The 17,840-nt window shown below is 55.3% G+C and overlaps 2 protein-coding genes and 2 long non-coding RNA genes across 4 annotated transcripts; all 4 read left to right on the forward strand.

Moving 5' to 3' along the window:
* Positions 1 to 69: 69 nt before the first annotated feature.
* LOC127028674 (maestro heat-like repeat family member 5) lies at positions 70 to 2,312 on the forward strand. Its single transcript, XM_050914382.1, has 5 exons — positions 70 to 320; positions 829 to 930; positions 1,359 to 1,461; positions 1,757 to 1,816; positions 2,106 to 2,312. The coding sequence occupies exons 1-5, from the start codon at positions 114 to 116 to the stop codon at positions 2,234 to 2,236; spliced, it is 603 nt and encodes a 200-aa protein (XP_050770339.1). The 5' UTR covers positions 70 to 113; the 3' UTR covers positions 2,237 to 2,312.
* A 1,663-nt stretch (positions 2,313 to 3,975) lies between these two features.
* LOC127028675 (uncharacterized) lies at positions 3,976 to 5,956 on the forward strand. Its single transcript, XR_007768030.1, has 3 exons — positions 3,976 to 4,019; positions 4,501 to 4,669; positions 5,687 to 5,956. It is a non-coding gene; the product is annotated as an uncharacterized LOC127028675 (long non-coding RNA).
* A 1,127-nt stretch (positions 5,957 to 7,083) lies between these two features.
* On the forward strand, positions 7,084 to 10,859 carry LOC127028659 (ubiquitin carboxyl-terminal hydrolase 42-like). The gene is made up of 10 exons (XM_050914370.1): positions 7,084 to 7,099; positions 7,689 to 7,892; positions 8,340 to 8,450; positions 8,526 to 8,628; positions 8,776 to 8,843; positions 9,005 to 9,075; positions 9,633 to 9,715; positions 9,951 to 10,062; positions 10,397 to 10,537; positions 10,755 to 10,859. Exons 1-10 carry the CDS (start codon positions 7,084 to 7,086, stop codon positions 10,857 to 10,859), a joined length of 1,014 nt encoding a protein of 337 aa, XP_050770327.1.
* Positions 10,860 to 15,501: 4,642 nt separating this feature from the next.
* LOC127028677 (uncharacterized) lies at positions 15,502 to 16,675 on the forward strand. Its single transcript, XR_007768032.1, has 3 exons — positions 15,502 to 15,545; positions 16,027 to 16,195; positions 16,623 to 16,675. It is a non-coding gene; the product is annotated as an uncharacterized LOC127028677 (long non-coding RNA).
* The last annotated feature ends 1,165 nt before the right edge of the window (positions 16,676 to 17,840 follow it).

Consider the following 17,840-nt stretch of genomic DNA (forward strand, 5'->3'; position numbering starts at 1 on the left):
TCGGCTCGGGGCCATTCAGCCACGGCTGCAGATCCGGCCCACAGCTCCTATGTTCAGGATCCAACCCCGGAGCATCTCCCCTCCCATCAGCCACGCTGACGCCCTTGCTCACCATGGGCAGGGAGCGGCTGTTGCTGAAGTCCCTCTGTCTTCCTCCCTACCAGGAGTCCAGCCAGGTGCGGGAGCTCTCCATCAGCCTCTTCAAAGACGTGATGAAGAGTGTGGTGGGGAGAGACAAGAAAAAGATGAAGAACAAAGTGCAGAGGGTCCTGCTCCCGCTGTTCCTCCATATGAGCGACCAGACGGAGAGCGTGGCCAAGGTGCAGTGACCAGCAACCAGTGTTGCGGGGAAGGGCGTGCTGACGCCACGGGGGTGGCCTGGGCGTAAGGGGCAAGGGCTGCTGGACGTCAGAGTGTGGGAATGTGTGTCACCTGGGGCAGCCGCGGCTGGGGAGCCCAGCGTCCTGCTGGGGGGTGCCCATGGGACATGGTGCTGGCTCCATCCTGCCCTGGTGTCTCTGGGACTCCAGCCCTCGCTGCCTACAGCCGTGGGCCCACACCTCCTTTGCCCTTCAGTCTGCCCCCAGCCCTGGCAGCAGCTCAGCAGCTCTTGAGGATCTCTGTTCTGCTGGCCGGCAGCGTGAGATACCTGAGGTGGTGGCTGCCCCGTGTCCCTGCCCTGGGCACTGAACCCAGTTCAGACTCGGTTCCCCGCTGCCTCTTCCCATAAGGGGCTGGGAACGGCTCAGAGCCTGGCCGAGAGGAGGAGGATGCCAGGTCTCCTTGCCTGGGCTGTGGTGCCATCTCCCAGCCTCTGCTTCTCTGCAGGCATCTAGGGACACCCTCGTCGCCTGTGCAGAGTTCCTGGAGTGGAGGAAGCTCAGCGACCTGGCCGAGACATATCAGACACACCTGATTGGAGAGTGCTTGGTGAGGACAACCCCCAAGCCCCAGGGCCGGGCTGGACGAGGGCTGCCCCCCGTGCCCATGGTGAGGGCTGTGCAGCTGTTCCTCGCCTGTCCTGCTCCAGCCTGGAGCCCAGAGCCTGGAGCTGCATCCTCAGCACAGAGCTGCCTTCAAGCACAGAGCCCCCAAGGGCTCTTCTCCAGGCCCCTCTTCCCTTCCCCGCCCCCAGGGTGCTGAAGGAGACCCCAGCCCATGTGGGCCCTGGCAGTGGGGCAGAGGGGTCTCACCATCCCCAGACCCCCTCTGCCTGCGGCTCTCTCTGAACCTCACCCCACAGGGCTCTGGCTGGGAGATGGGAATTGCCAGGGGGGAAGTGGGGCGCTGGGAGGAGGGACTGGTCCGGCCGACGGGGGAGGGTCTGTACCAGCCCTGTGGCCTTCTGCTCTCTCCAGTTACGGCACGACAGGAGGAGGGTGGAAGAATACCTGTTTCAGAGCCTGCCGTACCTGAGGGACAGTCAGGCCACCTTGCGAAAGGCGGCTCTCAGGTTCATCGGTGAGCCACAGCCCCCGGGGACCCTCTTTTGGCAGCCTGGCCCCAGTCCCCGCCACTGCGCTGGCAGCAAGGGGCAGCCCTGTGGCTGCCACAGCCCCGGCTGCCGCGAGGAGGGCCCAGCACGCAGGTGGGCTTGCTGGGAGCCTTGCTCAGTCCCACTGCCCTCGGGTACTGTCCTTCGCTGGGGTCAGCCCTGCCGAGGGAGAGGAGGGTGTGCAGCCAAGCTGGCAGGGCTGGGGCTGTGCTGCTGGGAGCATGCTGGGGAGCAGAGGTCTGACAAAAGCTCTGTGCTTAGGGCTTGCTGCACAGCACCTGAGGAACCTAAGCAAGAGGGAGCTGTGGGATATCTGCAACGGTGAGCAGGGGCAGTGCTGTGCTGGCCAGGGCTGGTGGGGCAGGGGACAGAGCTTGGGCAGGGTGCTGCCATGCCTGGCCCTGCTCCAGGAAAATGCTTCAGGGGCAGAGGAACATGTCAGGGGCACACGGGGCGTTCCCGAGCAGCAGCTGCCAGCTGGTCTGTTTGTCTCAGCCGCTCGTCCTGGCCAGGGACCGAGATGGGTGGGGCTGGCATGGTCTGGAGGGGGCTCGTGGGGGTCTCTGCAGGCAGTGGGGGTTCAGGTCTGCTCTGCTTCCTTCTCTTGCAGCCCTCCTGCCCTTAGCGAAAGACACTGAACTCTCGGTCCGCTCCCTGGCAGCTCAGACCATCTACATCGTGACACGAGACATGCCAACATCTGGATGGAGCCTGCGGTCGCTGTGCTGCTGGCCCTGCTGAGCCTTGCAGAGATTAAATTCTCCTCTGGAAAATGGCCGTGTTTGATTAATACTTTTTTTTTAATAAAGCTGGAACAACAAGCCCAGTCCCATGGTGTCCTTCCCTTGGGGACCACCCTGAGGGGACCACCCTGAGTCTGCTGAGCAGACAGTGTCATTCCTGGCGTCTGCCGCTGCCTGCAGGACAGCACACCCGGACCCCAGCTATGCTTGCAACAAAGCCCCAGCTGCCCCGCTAGACCACAAAACCCGGAGGGGAGGAGGAGGAGAGAAGCTTTAGCCCAGCCTGCCCCTCCTGAGACATCTCAGGGCACGAAAAGGCAGCCGCGCTCTGCCAACCTGGCAGGTCGTCCTTTGTCCCGGCATACAAATCCTCTCTCGTACTGGGAGCTGTGCTGGTTTTGGCTGGGATAGACTTAATTTTCTTCCTAGTAGCTGGTATGGGGCTATGTTTTGGATTTGTGCTGAAAACAGTGTTGATAATGCAGGGATGTTTTCGTTATTGGTGAGCAGTGCTTACACAGAGTCAAGGCCTGGGAGGGGACACAGCCGGGACAGCTGACCCCAACTGAGCAAAGGGATACTCCAGACCATATGACATAATGCTCTGAAATAAAAGTAGCGGGGAGGCTGATAGTTTATTTTATTTCAATTATTAAACTGTATTTTTCTCAACCCACAAGTTTCCTCACATTTACCCTTCTGATTCTCTCCCCCCATCCTGCTGCTCCCACACTATCCAATACGTCCTCATGAACCACCACTCCCCTTCCCAGCCTTTGCTATAACACGCAGCTATCATTCCCTCAGTCTATGGACCACCCCTGTAAAATGTCCAGAAAATGTCCACGAAACGTCCACTGAGTTCATTTGGTCCACGCCTTTGGGCTCCATCTGTTACGGTGGTCACCCAGGACAGGAGAGGTGGTGTGTTGCGTGGAGTTATTGGGCACCAAAGCCAGCTCCGATCGGAACCACGGGATTCCCCTCGTTTTCAGGGTCCAAAGCGTCATTTGCAGCATCTAGCCCATCCTTTCAGTGCCCAAAGCCTCCTTTTCAGGGCCCAAATCCTCATTTTTAGGGTCCAAACCTCTCTTTTATGACCCATAGCCTTCTTCCGGGCCCACAGTTCCTTCTGAGGGTCTAAACCCCAAAGGCGCAGCTCGTTGCCTGGCAACGCCCGCCCAGAAGTCTGTGGGGAGTCAGTGGACCCAGGACAGGCAATCGCACTTGAGGAGGCGGGGGCAAGGCACGTGATTGATATGTAAGCAGGCCGCCAATCAGAAGAAACATCACCTCGGGGGAGGGCGGGCTCTGGTGGTGGGGGAGTGACCCCTCAGGCAGCCAATGAGAGAGAGCATCACCATAGGGGAGGGTGGGCCCCAAATCAGGGCCCAGTGACAGTCCAGGTGGCCAATCAGAGACACCATTAACTCAGGTGGTGGGCGGGTATGTGACTGCCTGAGAGCCAATCAGAGGCAGTCTTCTCCTCAGGAGGGAGACTGACAGCCGTCCTGACCTATGCCGGCAAAGACTGATGTGAGAAGAAGGCGGGCTCTGCTGGCAGCCAGGCCGAGCTTCCACATGGTGCCCGTGGGGCCTGCCCCGAGGCCGAGCAGTCCCCGGCCCAGGCCCGGGACCTCTCTTCCCCCGTTCCCCCTTCCCCCCTTCCCCCCCCCTCCCCTCTCCCCCCTCACTCCCCTCCCCCACCCCCGGCCTCCCCCATGTTCTGCCATGGGGTCATCACAGCCTGGTTGCCCGGGTGCCTGGGACCTTCAAAGCCGGTAAGGAGGGAAGAAGTCGGCCTGGCGCCCAGGAGCCTTGAGGCCACTAGGGAGGGGGAGAAGAAGTCAGCCTGGTGCACAGGACCTTCAAGGGCTGAGGAGGAGGGGAAAGGGGACTGATACGCGACCAGCTCGGTCCGAGAGCGTGGCTGTTTGCCTGATGAAATGGCATGCGTTACGCTAACCGTATTGGCAGGGGACAGGAGCAGGGGGTGGCGCTCCCAAGTGCCATTGTGAATTGCCTCCATCAGATGGTTCCTGAAGTGCTAGGATGGCAGCACTGCAGGGCCCAAAGAGCAGGTCAGGCTGGCGGCCCCTGGTGACCTGGATCGGAGGTGGAGGGAGAGCAGGGGGACAGGCTGGGGGCAGCAGGAGAGCGGAGGAGTTTTCTTGGGTGAAGGTAGTCAGCATCTGCTGTCCTTACCCCATCGCTGGGCAGGGCGAGGCACGACTGTTGTCTGTCCACTGTGTGCTTTGCCAGCAGCCCTGCTGCAGCCAGCAGCCAAGGTCATCAAAGAGGGAGAAGACATCAGGCAGATGAGGCAGCCCGGAGGCTACTACCCGTCTTGAGGCACTGATGATCCACCTCCTGTGAGCAGATGGAGGTCAAGAGTGGCAGCTGAAAACCAGGCCAAAGAGGCCGAACAGAGGTTTGTTGAAAGAGGGCTGAAGAGCAGCCCCCTCCTGCTGCCCTGTTGTGGATGACTCCTCTGTGCTCGGTCCCCACGGCATCGGAGGCGGTACCGAGGTGCTGGAGTGAAACGTTAGGATGCTGCAAAGGAGCAGGCAGTGACAGGCAAGAAGGCAGATCCTCTCCTCGGCTGCATGGTCCCTCCTGTGTTTAGCAAAGTCGTCGGGTTTTTCGTGGTTTAACCCCAGCCGGCGGCTAAGCACCACGCAGCCGCTCGCTCACTGCCCCCCCACCCCTGGGATGGGGGAGAGAATCAGGAAAAAAAAAACCCGCGTGTGTTGAGATAAAGACAGTTTAATAGGACAGAAAAGAATGAAAAACAATGATAATGATAATAATAATATGACAATAGTAATACTAAAAGAATTAAACTATACAAAGCAAGTGGTGCACAATGCAATTGCTCACCACTCGTTGACCGATGCCCAGTTAGTTCCCGAGCCGCGATCCCCCCTCCCAGCCAGCTCCCCCAGTTTATATACTGGGCATGATGTCATATGGTATGGAATAGCTCTTTGGCCAGTTTGGGTCAGCTGCCCAGCTGTGTCCCCTCCCAGCTTCTTGTGCCCCTCCAGCCTTCTTGCTGGCTGGGCATGAGAAGCTGAAAAATCCTTGACTTAGTATAAGCACTACTTAGCAACAACTAAAAACATCAGTGTGTTATCAACGTTATTTTCCTACTAAATCCAAAACACAGCACTATACCAGCTACTAGGAAGAAAATCAACTCTGTCCTAGCCGAAACCAGGACAGGGTTGCAGTGCTGGATAGCTGAAGATAGCTTTGCAAATTAACGTTTCCAATGTCAAAATGCCGACTGAGGGCAGACCCAGTCTGCACTGGTCTGCCAGAGCTTCCTAGAGCCTGGAAGCCCTGGCAGCTGGTTCTGGTCAGGCTCCTTGTTGCCTCTACTAATAACAGCAGTGAAATCTATAGATATATTTTTTTAATCTTTCTTTTTTTTTTTTCCCCCCAGGCATCTTCAGAGCAATAATACCAAAAAGTCAACTAAGAAAAAACCCTGGCCAGGTCATCTTATGGACAAGATGCCTTCCGTAAAAGGAGCTTCTTGCACGAGAATTCCTCAGCCACATTCACCCAACCAAGCCTGCCTGCCATGGCATTTTGTGAATGGTAACAAACGCCATGCTGCCCAAGCACAAGAGCTGTAGCTAAAGCGTGTGAGTGAGGAGTGGGCGGCAGAGGCCCCCCCTGCTCGACATCCAGCTGCCAGGATCCTCTGCTTCCCTGGGCTGCATGGGGCACTGCCAGCTCCTGAGCCCTGAGCCTGTAATGAGCTCAGCAGGGAGGTAACTGCACCTCTGAATGTCAGATGCCAGCTGGAGGAGCGGTGCTAGAGGAGGCTTGGAAGCAAATCTGACTTTGTCCTGGAAGGCGAGGTTGCGGTGTGACAATTAAATCCAGCACTCGGCCGGTGGCTGGTCCCAGGGAAATGGTGCTGGAGCAACGGTGTGGAAAAGAAACCCTCGGTAACCTGAATGTGCCAGCCAAAGCTGTGAACAGGCACGCTTACAGCCCTGGGCAGGTTTTTATTCATCTGGCTGGTGCGGCCCGGCGAAGAGGTGGGAGCTCTGCCAGCAGATGAGCAGCTCTTCACCAGCAGTGCGTGGGGAAGCCCTGTGGCTGCCAGCTGCTGGCTACGCGAGGTGCCCGGGCTGTGGAGGCTGCATGGCCGCTGTGCATCCCCATGCGTCCCTGTGTAGCCCCGTGTCACAAAGGGGCAGTGATGCGGCACCCGCCCGGTGCTTGTGAGCTCACCTGGCCAGGGCTTGATATCCTGAAAAGCGTGCCAGCGAAAGCTAGTTGGGCTGAGCTGGCCTTCGGGATAGCTCGGCTCCTTCCTTTGCGACTTGCGTGCCTACTGTTTTCCAACTGTTTGTTGTTTACTGCCCACTTCTCCACAACCATCCTCTTTCCAAGGTAATTATGCTTTGACTTTCAGGCCAGATCATAGAGTAGGTAGATACGGGATAAAAGTATAGGCTGGTCTATACCTTCCAAGCTGTAGGCTGAGCTATTACACCTTTATAGGCTGGCCAGAGATGGGCTATGGGTAGAGTTCCTATTTGCTAATTCTTATTTCTTTACCATATCCCGGCACAGGTAAGTAGGGGGGTGGCCATCAGAATGCAGCTCTGCAGCAGTTACAAGTTCCACTGAAACACTTTGAATGGTGGATGCTGTTCTGTGGGTTTCGTTTGTTTTTTTTTTTTAATTATTATGTTGAGCTACAATTATTTCTTTGCAGTCAGGTGACGGGGTTTGTGCTGATCTCCTCTTTCTGGAGAACACCCTGACATCTGTTGTCATCCAGAGCTTTCCCCTCTGTTCCTGAGAGGAGTGATGGCCACAATGGGAAATGACTCCTGTGAGTAAGAGCTTCACCAGTGGGTTTGGATTTTGTGAATGCCCAAAGGCAACGGGCATGGCTGGTGCTCTATCCCTGAATGTTGATGTGCTGACAGCCTAGAGTGAATTCTGGGGCGCTTTGTGATAGCAGCCAGACTTACTCAGGTGTTTTCGATTAGACACAGGAAAACACGTTTTGTCACTCCTCTGCCACTATGTACAAGTCTTTGAAAGATGACATTGCTCATAGAAAGATCTGACATCAGTAGGGTTACCTTCTGGGCTAGGCACTTGCTTGTTTTCGTCAAGTTACAATCAGGACAAGGGAAGACTTGAGCTGATAATCCAGTTCAAGACTCTAGAGGGAAAGGAAGGTAGCCTGAGGCACAGAAATCAGAGTGTGGGTTTGTTGGACTGTGGGCAGCGGGGGAGCAGACTATTTTCCAAAACTGTTTCCTGACCAGTAAATGTCAATGGCAGTGCTAGGCTTCCCCCGATGTTTCTGGGTTGGAGGTTAGAGCTGTGCTCCTGTAGAGAACTCGACTTTTAAAGATGCTTTTGTGCAACAATATCGACCTCATCTCTTTTCAAATGTCATTTCTCTGCAGTCGTCGTTGCCGAGGGAATGGCTCCGCCACAAAGGATCCTCTTTCCCCCGGAGAAGATTTGCATGGAGTGGCAGCGACGACAGAGAGCTGGAGCGGGACTCCACAACCTGGGCAATACGTGCTTCCTCAACTCCGTCCTGCAGTGCCTGACGTACACACCCCCTCTGGCCAACTACCTGCTCTCTCGGGAGCACAGCCGGTCGTGTGAGTACTTTGATGAACATCTTGTAAATCTGTTGGGCACTTGCCAAGGATTCCCAGAATCTGGAATTTGTTTTAGGAGAAAAGCAGCCCTTCTTTGTCAACCCCCCGAGTTGGTGTTCTTTGAACACTCAAGCCTAGAAGCCGCTTGTCCTATCTAGGTGTGCTCATCTTCGGAAAGGCACCTCTTTCTAGCCCCGGGTCTCTGTCCCTATTCCTGCAAGTTAAACCCTCTTTGGTTATTGCACAGAAAACTTCTGTCACTTTAGCATCCCTGTGAAGAATGCTTTCTACGCACAAAAATGTCCCGGGCTTGTTGGGACATTGGCACCTTGGGAGAAGAGGAGTGGAGACTGTTGTTATAACTTCAAGGTCTCCATTAGGTTTCCCGTCGCTATGGGTATTTTGCTAACCTGAGAAGCTTCCTTCCCTCCGTCTGTCCCTCTTCAGGTCGTCAGCAAGGCTTCTGCATGATGTGCATAATGGAAGCGCACGTTAACAAGGTCCTGCATTCCTCAGCCAGTGCCATCCAGCCTCGGGCTGTCATCAGTGTTCTCACACGTAAGTCATTTCAGGTGCTTTGACATGTTTTCTTCCGTTCTTGTAGGAGAGAGCTACTAACTTCTTCTTTCTTAGGAATAGGAGAACATTTCCAGCTTGGCATGCAGCAGGACGCCCACGAGTTCTTACGCTACACTGTCGATGCCATGCAGAGAGCTTGTCTGAATGGAAGTAGCAAGTAAGCACAAGCAAATTGCCTTTTCAATGTTCCCAAGCCCTTTGGACTCCTTGAGGTACTCCCATCAAGGGAAACCTACGCTCAGGGTTTTCAGACAAAGCAAAAGTCTTGGAGGAGGTAACTCTCTACCTTACCATTTGTTTCCAGCTTGGACATCTCTTCTCAATCAACTACCATTGTCAATCAAATATTTGCGGGCATTCTGAGATCCAGAGGTACTTTTCCACAACTCTCGCTCTCCTTGCAATGGTCTGTGCCCTTCTGTCTGCCTGTGCTAAACAGCTGATGGTGTGACTGGCGTAGTAGGTCTGAAGAGTGTAAACGGGCACAGTCAGTCGACTTCCCCTATCGCTGAGCATTTCGATTTGCCTTCCAGTCACGTGCTTGAGCTGCAAAGGGGTGTCCGATTCCTACGAGGCCTTCCTGGATGTTCCTTTGGATATCGAAGTAAGAGGGTTTGTAATTGTGCTTCAAGACGTCCCAAGGGCCCTGTAGCTTTCCAGAATCAACACAGTTGGCTTAAAAACATATCCTGTGAACACAAGAGAGAGTGGTGTTGGTGGGTGTGAGCTGGACTGGACGGTGTCCTTGTGGGGAGGCCACGGCAGTGGTCTCCCTGTAGGTGCTGGCTTTAAGCTGGACAAGTACGCATTATCCTCTCTGCACCCTTGACGTACTCTCATCCTTCTTTGCCCTCCCTCAACACCCGTCTGACTCCTAGGCTGACGGGTGGTATTGTTTTCATTATTGATGACCCTGCACGCCATCGGTAGCTGAACTGAGCGGTGGCACAGAGAGGTAGCTCTTGATAGCCCTGGGAATCCCTGGGAATGGAGGGAAATGTTCAGCATAATAGCCTCTTTCTGCCTCCTTCTGGACACTGCTTGCGGTTTCAGGGTGGGTCTCTTCAGCGTCACCTCGCTGGGTTTTTGCGTAAACTTCTAGTAAGTGTTAGGGCGAGGGCGTTTCCCTGAGCTCAGTGCTCTCCCTTCTCACTCCTCCAGGCAGCCTCATCTGTCACCGCAGCTCTGGAGGACTTTGTGAAACCTGAGCAGCTGGATGGCGAAAACTGCTTTAAATGTAGCAAGTAAGATGATTACTAACGACATATTAATACTAGATCCTGCGTGAAGGTGCTGCATGTCATCTGTCATAAGTCATCTTTTCACCACGATACTGAGACGCAGCTTGTTTTACTATGGCCTTATGGTACCGACTAGCCTTAAAATAGCATAAGGATGTGTGAGTCATGAAAGGTTGTCTGGCCTTCTTGGGGCAAGACAGGGTGCACTTCAGCACTTGGCTCTCTGCTTGGTTTCAAGGTGTGACAAGATGGTTGCCGCCTCCAAGAGGTTTACAATCCACCACGTGCCCAAGGTTCTCACAGTGTGCCTGAAAAGGTTTGAAGCTTTCACGGGCGGGAAGATCAGCAAGGTGTGTACGCAACTGGAGTGCAACTTTCTGTTCCTGGAGCAGGAGATTTCCCAAAGCAGCACGCTCTTTCACAAGCTGTTCATGTTGAGGTTATCGTGTTCCCTTCTGGGGAGAGGAGAGCTCCCGTGGGAAGACAAGCATGTTCGCTGCTCCGACAGAGCTGCTTTGGCCGAGAACAGTTTCCTGCCACCCAAACCATTCCATGTTGCTTTAGGGAAAACCAAGTTGCCGTGAGCCCCAAAGATGTATTTGTACACCTCTGGCCCCTGGTCTTGGAAGGTTAGTTCGTGTATTATTTCAGGATCGTTTCTGAGCCCTCTTGGTCTCTCCGTAGGTTGTGGCGTATCCCGAGTACTTGGATCTTCGGCCATACCTGTCTCAGACAGCTGGGGAACCGCTCCTCTACGCCTTATTTGCTGTCCTGGTACACAGCGGTGGCAGCTGTCATGCAGGACACTATTTCTGCTACACAAAGGTGAAGAGCAGCTTCCTGCCTAACAAGGGGAAAATGTGTGCTGGGGAAGACAAACTTTCACAGAGTGTTACTGGCAGCCAAGGCTTTGGGGGAGAAGGTCTCCTTAGGGGCTGGATTGGATTTGTTTTGGCATACTCTTGGTTCTGCAGTTTTCTGCCTGTGTTTTCATTGAGAAACCGTGGAGTTCATCTCCAGGTATCGATGCCTTTCTTTGCAGGCCAGCAATGGACTGTGGTACAAGATGGACGATACATCTGTGGATGTTCGTGGCATCGACACAGTTCTCAAGCAGCAAGCCTATTTGCTGTTTTATGTCAGGTAATAACCAGTATAAAAATGTGTTCAGACTACGTTTCCTTTCCCTGGCTTTGCTCTTTTTCTTCTTATCCTCCTGAGTGTTTCTCTTTGTGTCACAGGAGACAATTCCTACCTGCATCATTCAATGGTGTCAAACCTGAACTACCCCACGTCAGTCGTTATCTTTCCTTGCTGGGCTTTAGGCTGCTGCCCTGGTGTAAACTGCTACTTGTCTGCTATCTGAAGCTGGCTACTGTAGAGAAGAGTACTGAAAGGGGGCCTACAGGAAAGATGGGGAGGGACTCCTTATCAGGGAGTGTAGGGATAGGACGAGGGGTAACGGTTTTAAACGGAAAGAGGGTAGGTTTAGATTAGCTCCTAGGAAGAAATTCTTTACGGTCAGGGTGGTAAAGGAGACCCTGGAAGAGGTTGTGCAGAGAAGTTGTCGATGCCCCCTCCCTGGAAGTGGTCAAGGCCAGGTTGGATGGAGCTTTGAGCAACCTGACCTAGTGGATGGTGTCCCTGCGCATGGCAGGGGAGATGGAACCAGATGATTCCTTCCAACCCAAACCATGTACTGATTCTATGATTCTATGAAATGGAGGCCGTAGGGAGTATAAAGATGAGGTCCTGCTGCAACAGGGGCAGACCTGGTGGGAAGATCCCAGTCGAATTTCCCGTTTGTAGTCTCGGTTACGTCTTCTCTCTGTCCTAGAAACCGCTCCAAGAAAATGACTGAACCCCAGAGAAAGCTGCAAGAACAGCCCTAAACAGAGATCACTCTTTTTTTCTCCAGGTGCTCTGATTTGAAAATAGGAGAAAGGGCTTCTTCCTCACCGGCACCATCATATGCCCGTTCCTTCCTCAGTCAGTGGGGGGCTGGCAGCAAGCCGACGTGTTCTGTGGACCCACAGGGTCTGCCTCGTAGGACTAAGGTAACTCTGGGGAGGCGGGTCGGGGCACCAGATGGACAGTGGATTTCTTTCTGGGATCTTGGCATTGCTCTCTTTTCCCTCCCACATTGCAGCTGTCTTCACAGCCGCAACGCTGCTCCCTCTCAAAGCATCCCACCTAGATCCGTGCCATTTGTCCACCTTTGGCCCTTCTGCCTTTGCAGCCCTCCAGGAGAGCCTTTAGGAGGCCCTTAGCTGTCCCCTCAGAGAGCTTCTGGGGTTTCCCCACTGTTCTGGTCCTTTCAGGAGGAAAGGGCAGGACCTTTTCACAGCTGTCTTTGCAGGACGTGGCGGTGGGCACGGAGGACTCTCCAGAGGCCAGCGGCTCCTCTGCAACAGCCAGCAAGAGCCAGCTAACCTGGGCAGGTGCACGGGAGGTGTCTGCAGGCTGGCCGTGCTCCAGCTGGCCAGGCAGGCTCAACATCACCTCCTACGTGAGTTTCTGCTTGCATCGCTTCTTCTGTGCCTGTAGAAGGCTGGTCTCCAGAAGGAAGGCTGCGTGCCCGGTCTGCTGTCAACCATTTAACCGTGTGCAGCACACCGTGCAAGAAGACAGCAACAAAGAGGAGCTCGGATTCAGCCCTTCTTCCCGCTGCCAGAGGAATGGTGCCAGGGAGAGGGTCCGGAGCAGATCCCCGCAGTGGGGCAATGATCTCCGCAGCTGGTTCGTGGACAGCACGGACTACAACCACTCAGCACGGAGGAGGAGGAGAACTGGTCCTCCAATTCGTGACCACACTCTCAGGGATCACGCAGCTCCAGCGCCCTCCAACGGCAGCTCCCGGTTGGCTCCCACAAGCAGTGCTGCTTTGGAGCAAGCCCTGCTGAGGCAGAGAGAGCGGAGCAGATCCCCGCAGCGGGGCTATGATCTCCGCAGCCGGTTCGTGGAGTGCACGGACTACCACTGCTCAACGAGGAGGAGGAGGAGGTGGAAGACAAGTCCTCTACGTCGTGACCGAGCCCCAGGGGACGATGCAGCTCCAGGGCCCTCCAGTGCCAGCTCCCAGTTGGCTCGCGCACCCAGGACTGCTCAGGAGGAAACCCTGCCAAGGCGGAGAGAGCGGAGCAGATCCCCGCAGTGGGGCTACGATCACCGCAGCTGGTTTGTGGTCACCATGGACGATGACCCCTCAGTGGAGGGGAGGAGGAGGAGGAGGGTTTCAGTGCCCCAGAGGTGCACATCAGACAAACCGTCGGGGCGTGTTGGTTGTGACGGGAGCAGATTGTGACCCTGGATGAAGAAGGAGCACAGCATCTTCCTTCTGCTGTGCCAGAGAAGAGAAGCAGAAGAAAAAGGAGGCGGAGGAATCCAGGAAGCACCAAAACTGCCCCCAGCAGGGACCAAGCTGCACAAAGGGCACCAGCAGCCCAGCCTGTCCCTCCTCCCAGTGCTGCCTCTGGCCAGGAAGAGCTCAGAGAGACCTTCCAGAGACTCGGACAGCTCTGCTGGCTGGACCGCCTGCCCAGAGGTCCCTCGAGGAAGAGCTTTTGGGATCACCTTGAAAAATCAACACTCCTTTGGAACCATCTTGCAGAAAAGCCAAAGCCAGAATTAGAAACACTTGTTGGCCTTGCGTGTGTAATTTATGGGGTGTTTTCTTCTCTGTAGGTTTTGGGGCAATTGGTGGAAATAGCCAGTGTGGGAGCTTTATGTCTTGGGATTTTGAAAGCAGTGTGCTTGCATATGCCCATCTGCACTCTCTTCTTCTTAAATAACAAATTCAAGTCACTCGAAGGGAACTGGGCTGGATGAGCCGACAGCGAGGGGGACTGAAAACCGGCTGAACGGCCGGGCCCAGAGGGTGCTGCTCAGTGGCACCAAGTCTAGGTGGAGGCGAGTAACTAGCGGTGTTGCCCAGGGGTCAGTACTGGGTCTGATCCTGTTCAACATCTTCCTTAATTAATGGTCTGGATGATGGGGCAGAGCACACCCTCAGCAAGTTGGCAGATGACACCAGACTGGGAGGAGTGGTGCTTAGGCCAGGGGGCTGTGCTGCCATCCTAAGGCACCTGGGCAGGCTGGAGAGATGGGCTGACAGGGACCTCATGCAGTTCAGCAAGGGGAAGTGCAAAGGGTGCTGTGTGGGTGACGAGCACCGGCACAGGCTGCCCAGGGAGCCTGTGGAATCTGCACACAGATTCCTGAGCCCGCAGGACAGCACACCCGGACCCCAGCTATGCTTGCAACAAAGCCCCAGCTGCCCCGCTAGACCACAAAACCTGGAGGGGAGGAGGAGGAGAGAAGCTTTAGCCCAGCCTGCCCCTCCTGAGACATCTCAGGGCACGAAAAGGCAGCCGCGCTCTGCCAACCTGGCAGGTCGTCCTTTGTCCCGGCATACAAATCCTCTCTCGTACTGGGAGCTGTGCTGGTTTTGGCTGGGATAGACTTAATTTTCTTCCTAGTAGCTGGTATGGGGCTATGTTTTGGATTTGTGCTGAAAACAGTGTTGATAATGCAGGGATGTTTTCGTTATTGGTGAGCAGTGCTTACACAGAGTCAAGGCCTGGGAGGGGACACAGCCGGGACAGCTGACCCCAACTGAGCAAAGGGATACTCCAGACCATATGACATAATGCTCTGAAATAAAAGTAGCGGGGAGGCTGATAGTTTATTTTATTTCAATTATTAAACTGTATTTTTCTCAACCCACAAGTTTCCTCACATTTACCCTTCTGATTCTCTCCCCCCATCCTGCTGCTCCCACACTATCCAATACGTCCTCATGAACCACCACTCCCCTTCCCAGCCTTTGCTATAACACGCAGCTATCATTCCCTCAGTCTATGGACCACCCCTGTAAAATGTCCAGAAAATGTCCACGAAACGTCCACTGAGTTCATTTGGTCCACGCCTTTGGGCTCCATCTGTTACGGTGGTCACCCAGGACAGGAGAGGTGGTGTGTTGCGTGGAGTTATTGGGCACCAAAGCCAGCTCCGATCGGAACCACGGGATTCCCCTCGTTTTCAGGGTCCAAAGCGTCATTTGCAGCATCTAGCCCATCCTTTCAGTGCCCAAAGCCTCCTTTTCAGGGCCCAAATCCTCATTTTTAGGGTCCAAACCTCTCTTTTATGACCCATAGCCTTCTTCCGGGCCCACAGTTCCTTCTGAGGGTCTAAACCCCAAAGGCGCAGCTCGTTGCCTGGCAACGTCCGCCCAGAAGTCTGTGGGGAGTCAGTGGACCCAGGACAGGCAATCGCACTTGAGGAGGCGGGGGCAAGGCACGTGATTGATATGTAAGCAGGCCGCCAATCAGAAGAAACATCACCTCGGGGAAGGGCGGGCTCTGGTGGTGGGGGGAGTGACCCCTCAGGCAGCCAATGAGAGAGAGCATCACCATAGGGGAGGGTGGGCCCCAAATCAGGGCCCAGTGACAGTCCAGGTGGCCAATCAGAGACACCATTAACTCAGGTGGTGGGCGGGTATGTGACTGCCTGAGAGCCAATCAGAGGCAGTCTTCTCCTCAGGAAGGAGACTGACAGCCGTCCTGACCTATGCCGGCAAAGACTGATGTGAGAAGAAGGCGGGCTCTGCTGGCAGCCAGGCCGAGCTTCCACATGGTGCGCGTGGGGCCTGCCCCGAGGCCGAGCAGTCCCCGGCCCAGGCCCGGGACCTCTCTTCCCCCGTTCCCCCGTTCCCCCCTTCCCCCCCCCTCCCCTCTCCCCCCTCACTCCCCTCCCCCCACCCCCGGCCTCCCCCATGTTCTGCCATGGGGTCATCACAGCCTGGTTGCCCGGGTGCCTGGGACCTTCAAAGCCGGTAAGGAGGGAAGAAGTCGGCCTGGCGCCCAGGAGCCTTGAGGCCACTAGGGAGGGGGAGAAGAAGTCAGCCTGGTGCACAGGACCTTCAAGGGCTGAGGAGGAGGGGAAAGGGGACTGATACGCGACCAGCTCGGTCCGAGAGCGTGGCTGTTTGCCTGATGAAATGGCATGCGTTACGCTAACCGTATTGGCAGGGGACAGGAGCAGGGGGTGGCGCTCCCAAGTGCCATTGTGAATTGCCTCCATCAGATGGTTCCTGAAGTGCTAGGATGGCAGCACTGCAGGGCCCAAAGAGCAGGTCAGGCTGGCGGCCCCTGGTGACCTGGATCGGAGGTGGAGGGAGAGCAGGGGGACAGGCTGGGGGCAGCAGGAGAGCGGAGGAGTTTTCTTGGGTGAAGGTAGTCAGCATCTGCTGTCCTTACCCCATCGCTGGGCAGGGCGAGGCACGACTGTTGTCTGTCCACTGTGTGCTTTGCCAGCAGCCCTGCTGCAGCCAGCAGCCAAGGTCATCAAAGAGGGAGAAGACATCAGGCAGATGAGGCAGCCCGGAGGCTACTACCCGTCTTGAGGCACTGATGATCCACCTCCTGTGAGCAGATGGAGGTCAAGAGTGGCAGCTGAAAACCAGGCCAAAGAGGCCGAACAGAGGTTTGTTGAAAGAGGGCTGAAGAGCAGCCCCCTCCTGCTGCCCTGTTGTGGATGACTCCTCTGTGCTCGGTCCCCACGGCATCGGAGGCGGTACCGAGGTGCTGGAGTGAAACGTTAGGATGCTGCAAAGGAGCAGGCAGTGACAGGCAAGAAGGCAGATCCTCTCCTCGGCTGCATGGTCCCTCCTGTGTTTAGCAAAGTCGTCGGGTTGCAGCGCTGGATAGCTGAAGATAGCTTTGCAAATTAACGTTTCCAATGTCAAAATGCCGACTGAGGGCAGACCCAGTCTGCACAGGTCTGCCAGAGCTTCCTAGAGCCTGGAAGCCCTGGCAGCTGGTTCCTGTCAGGCTCCTTGTTGCCTCTACTAATAACAGCAGTGAAATATATAGATGTTTTTTTTAATCTTTCTTTTTTTTTTTTCCCCCAGGCATCTTCAGAGCAATAATACCAAAAAGTCAACTAAGAAAAAACTCTGGCCAGGTCATCTTATGGACAAGATGCCTTCCGTAAAAGGAGCTTCTTGCACAAGAATTCCTCAGCCACATTCACCCAACCAAGCCTGCCTGCCATGGCATTTTGTGAATGGTAACAAACGCCATGCTGCCCAAGCACAAGAGCTGTAGCTAAAGCGTGTGAGTGAGGAGTGGGCGGCAGAGGCCCCCCTGCTCGACATCCAGCTGCCAGGATCCTCTGCTTCCCTGGGCTGCATGGGGCACTGCCAGCTCCTGAGCCCTGAGCCTGTAATGAGCTCAGCAGGGAGGTAACTTTGCACCTCTGAATGTCAGATGCTAGCTGAGGCATCTGTGCTAGAGGAGGCTTGGAAGCAAATCTGACTTTGTCCTGGAAGGCGAGGTTGCGGTGTGACAATTAAATCCAGCATTTGGCCGGTGGCTGGTCCCAGGGAAATGGTGCTGGAGCAATGGTGGTCCTACTGTGGCAGAGGCAAAAATGGCCACTCCGAGCGGGGCGAGGGCAGGGGCAGAACGAGATGCCCTGAGCAGGAGAGGGAGAAAACTCAATGCCCCATGTGGGGCAGGAGCAAAGGTGGCCACCCCGATTTGGGCAGGGGCATAAAGAGGCACCTGAGCAGGGCAGGAGTAAATCCAGGTAGCGTGTGCGGAGAAGGGTAACGAGCTTTGCCAAGCAAGAGAGGGGAAAAACCAGCCGTCCCGAGAGGGACATGATGAAAAAAAAGCCAGCCAAGCAAGGCTGTGGCCAAAGTGGATGCCCCAAGCGGAGGATAAAAAGCGAAAGCGTCCCCGAGTGGAGCAGGGGCAAAACTAACTGCCCTGAGCTGAGCAGGAGTACAGCTAAGTGCCCCGAGCAGGACTGGGGAAAACTAGATGAGCCAGGTGGGGCAGGGGCCAAAGTGGCCAGCTCAAGTGGGGCAGGAATAACACCCAGCTGCCTCATTGGGGCAGGAGCAATCCTAACTGCTCGCTGAGCAGTAACAAGGGATTATACCAGATGTCGCAAGTGGGGACAGCCCAAAGCTACCTAAGGCAAGCGGGGCAGGAACCAAACTGCCTCCAGCCACCGCGAGTGGGAATGTGGCAAAGCTGTGGCTGATAGAAAGCTAAGAAACCCTGGAGGCAGGAGAAAATGTGAAGATGGTAAAAAGCCGCCACAAAGGTTTTTTGGAGCT

Source organism: Gymnogyps californianus, unplaced genomic scaffold (assembly GCF_018139145.2).
Source record: "Gymnogyps californianus isolate 813 unplaced genomic scaffold, ASM1813914v2 HiC_scaffold_38, whole genome shotgun sequence".
NCBI lineage: Eukaryota > Metazoa > Chordata > Aves > Accipitriformes > Cathartidae > Gymnogyps > Gymnogyps californianus.

Bases quoted from the DNA above. Each gene is read 5' to 3' on its own strand.
- LOC127028674 (XM_050914382.1), top strand. From the start codon at position 114: ATGGGCAGGGAGCGGCTGTTGCTGAAGTCCCTCTGTCTTCCTCCCTAC. The intron at 321-828 runs GTGCAGTGACCA...GCTTCTCTGCAG, and splicing joins AGACGGAGAGCGTGGCCAAG to GCATCTAGGGACACCCTCGT. The intron at 1,462-1,756 runs GTGAGCCACAGC...CTCTGTGCTTAG, and splicing joins GGCGGCTCTCAGGTTCATCG to GGCTTGCTGCACAGCACCTG.
- LOC127028659 (XM_050914370.1), top strand. The intron at 7,893-8,339 runs GTGAGTACTTTG...GTCCCTCTTCAG, and splicing joins TCGGGAGCACAGCCGGTCGT to GTCGTCAGCAAGGCTTCTGC. The intron at 8,629-8,775 runs GTAAGCACAAGC...ATTTGTTTCCAG, and splicing joins TGTCTGAATGGAAGTAGCAA to CTTGGACATCTCTTCTCAAT.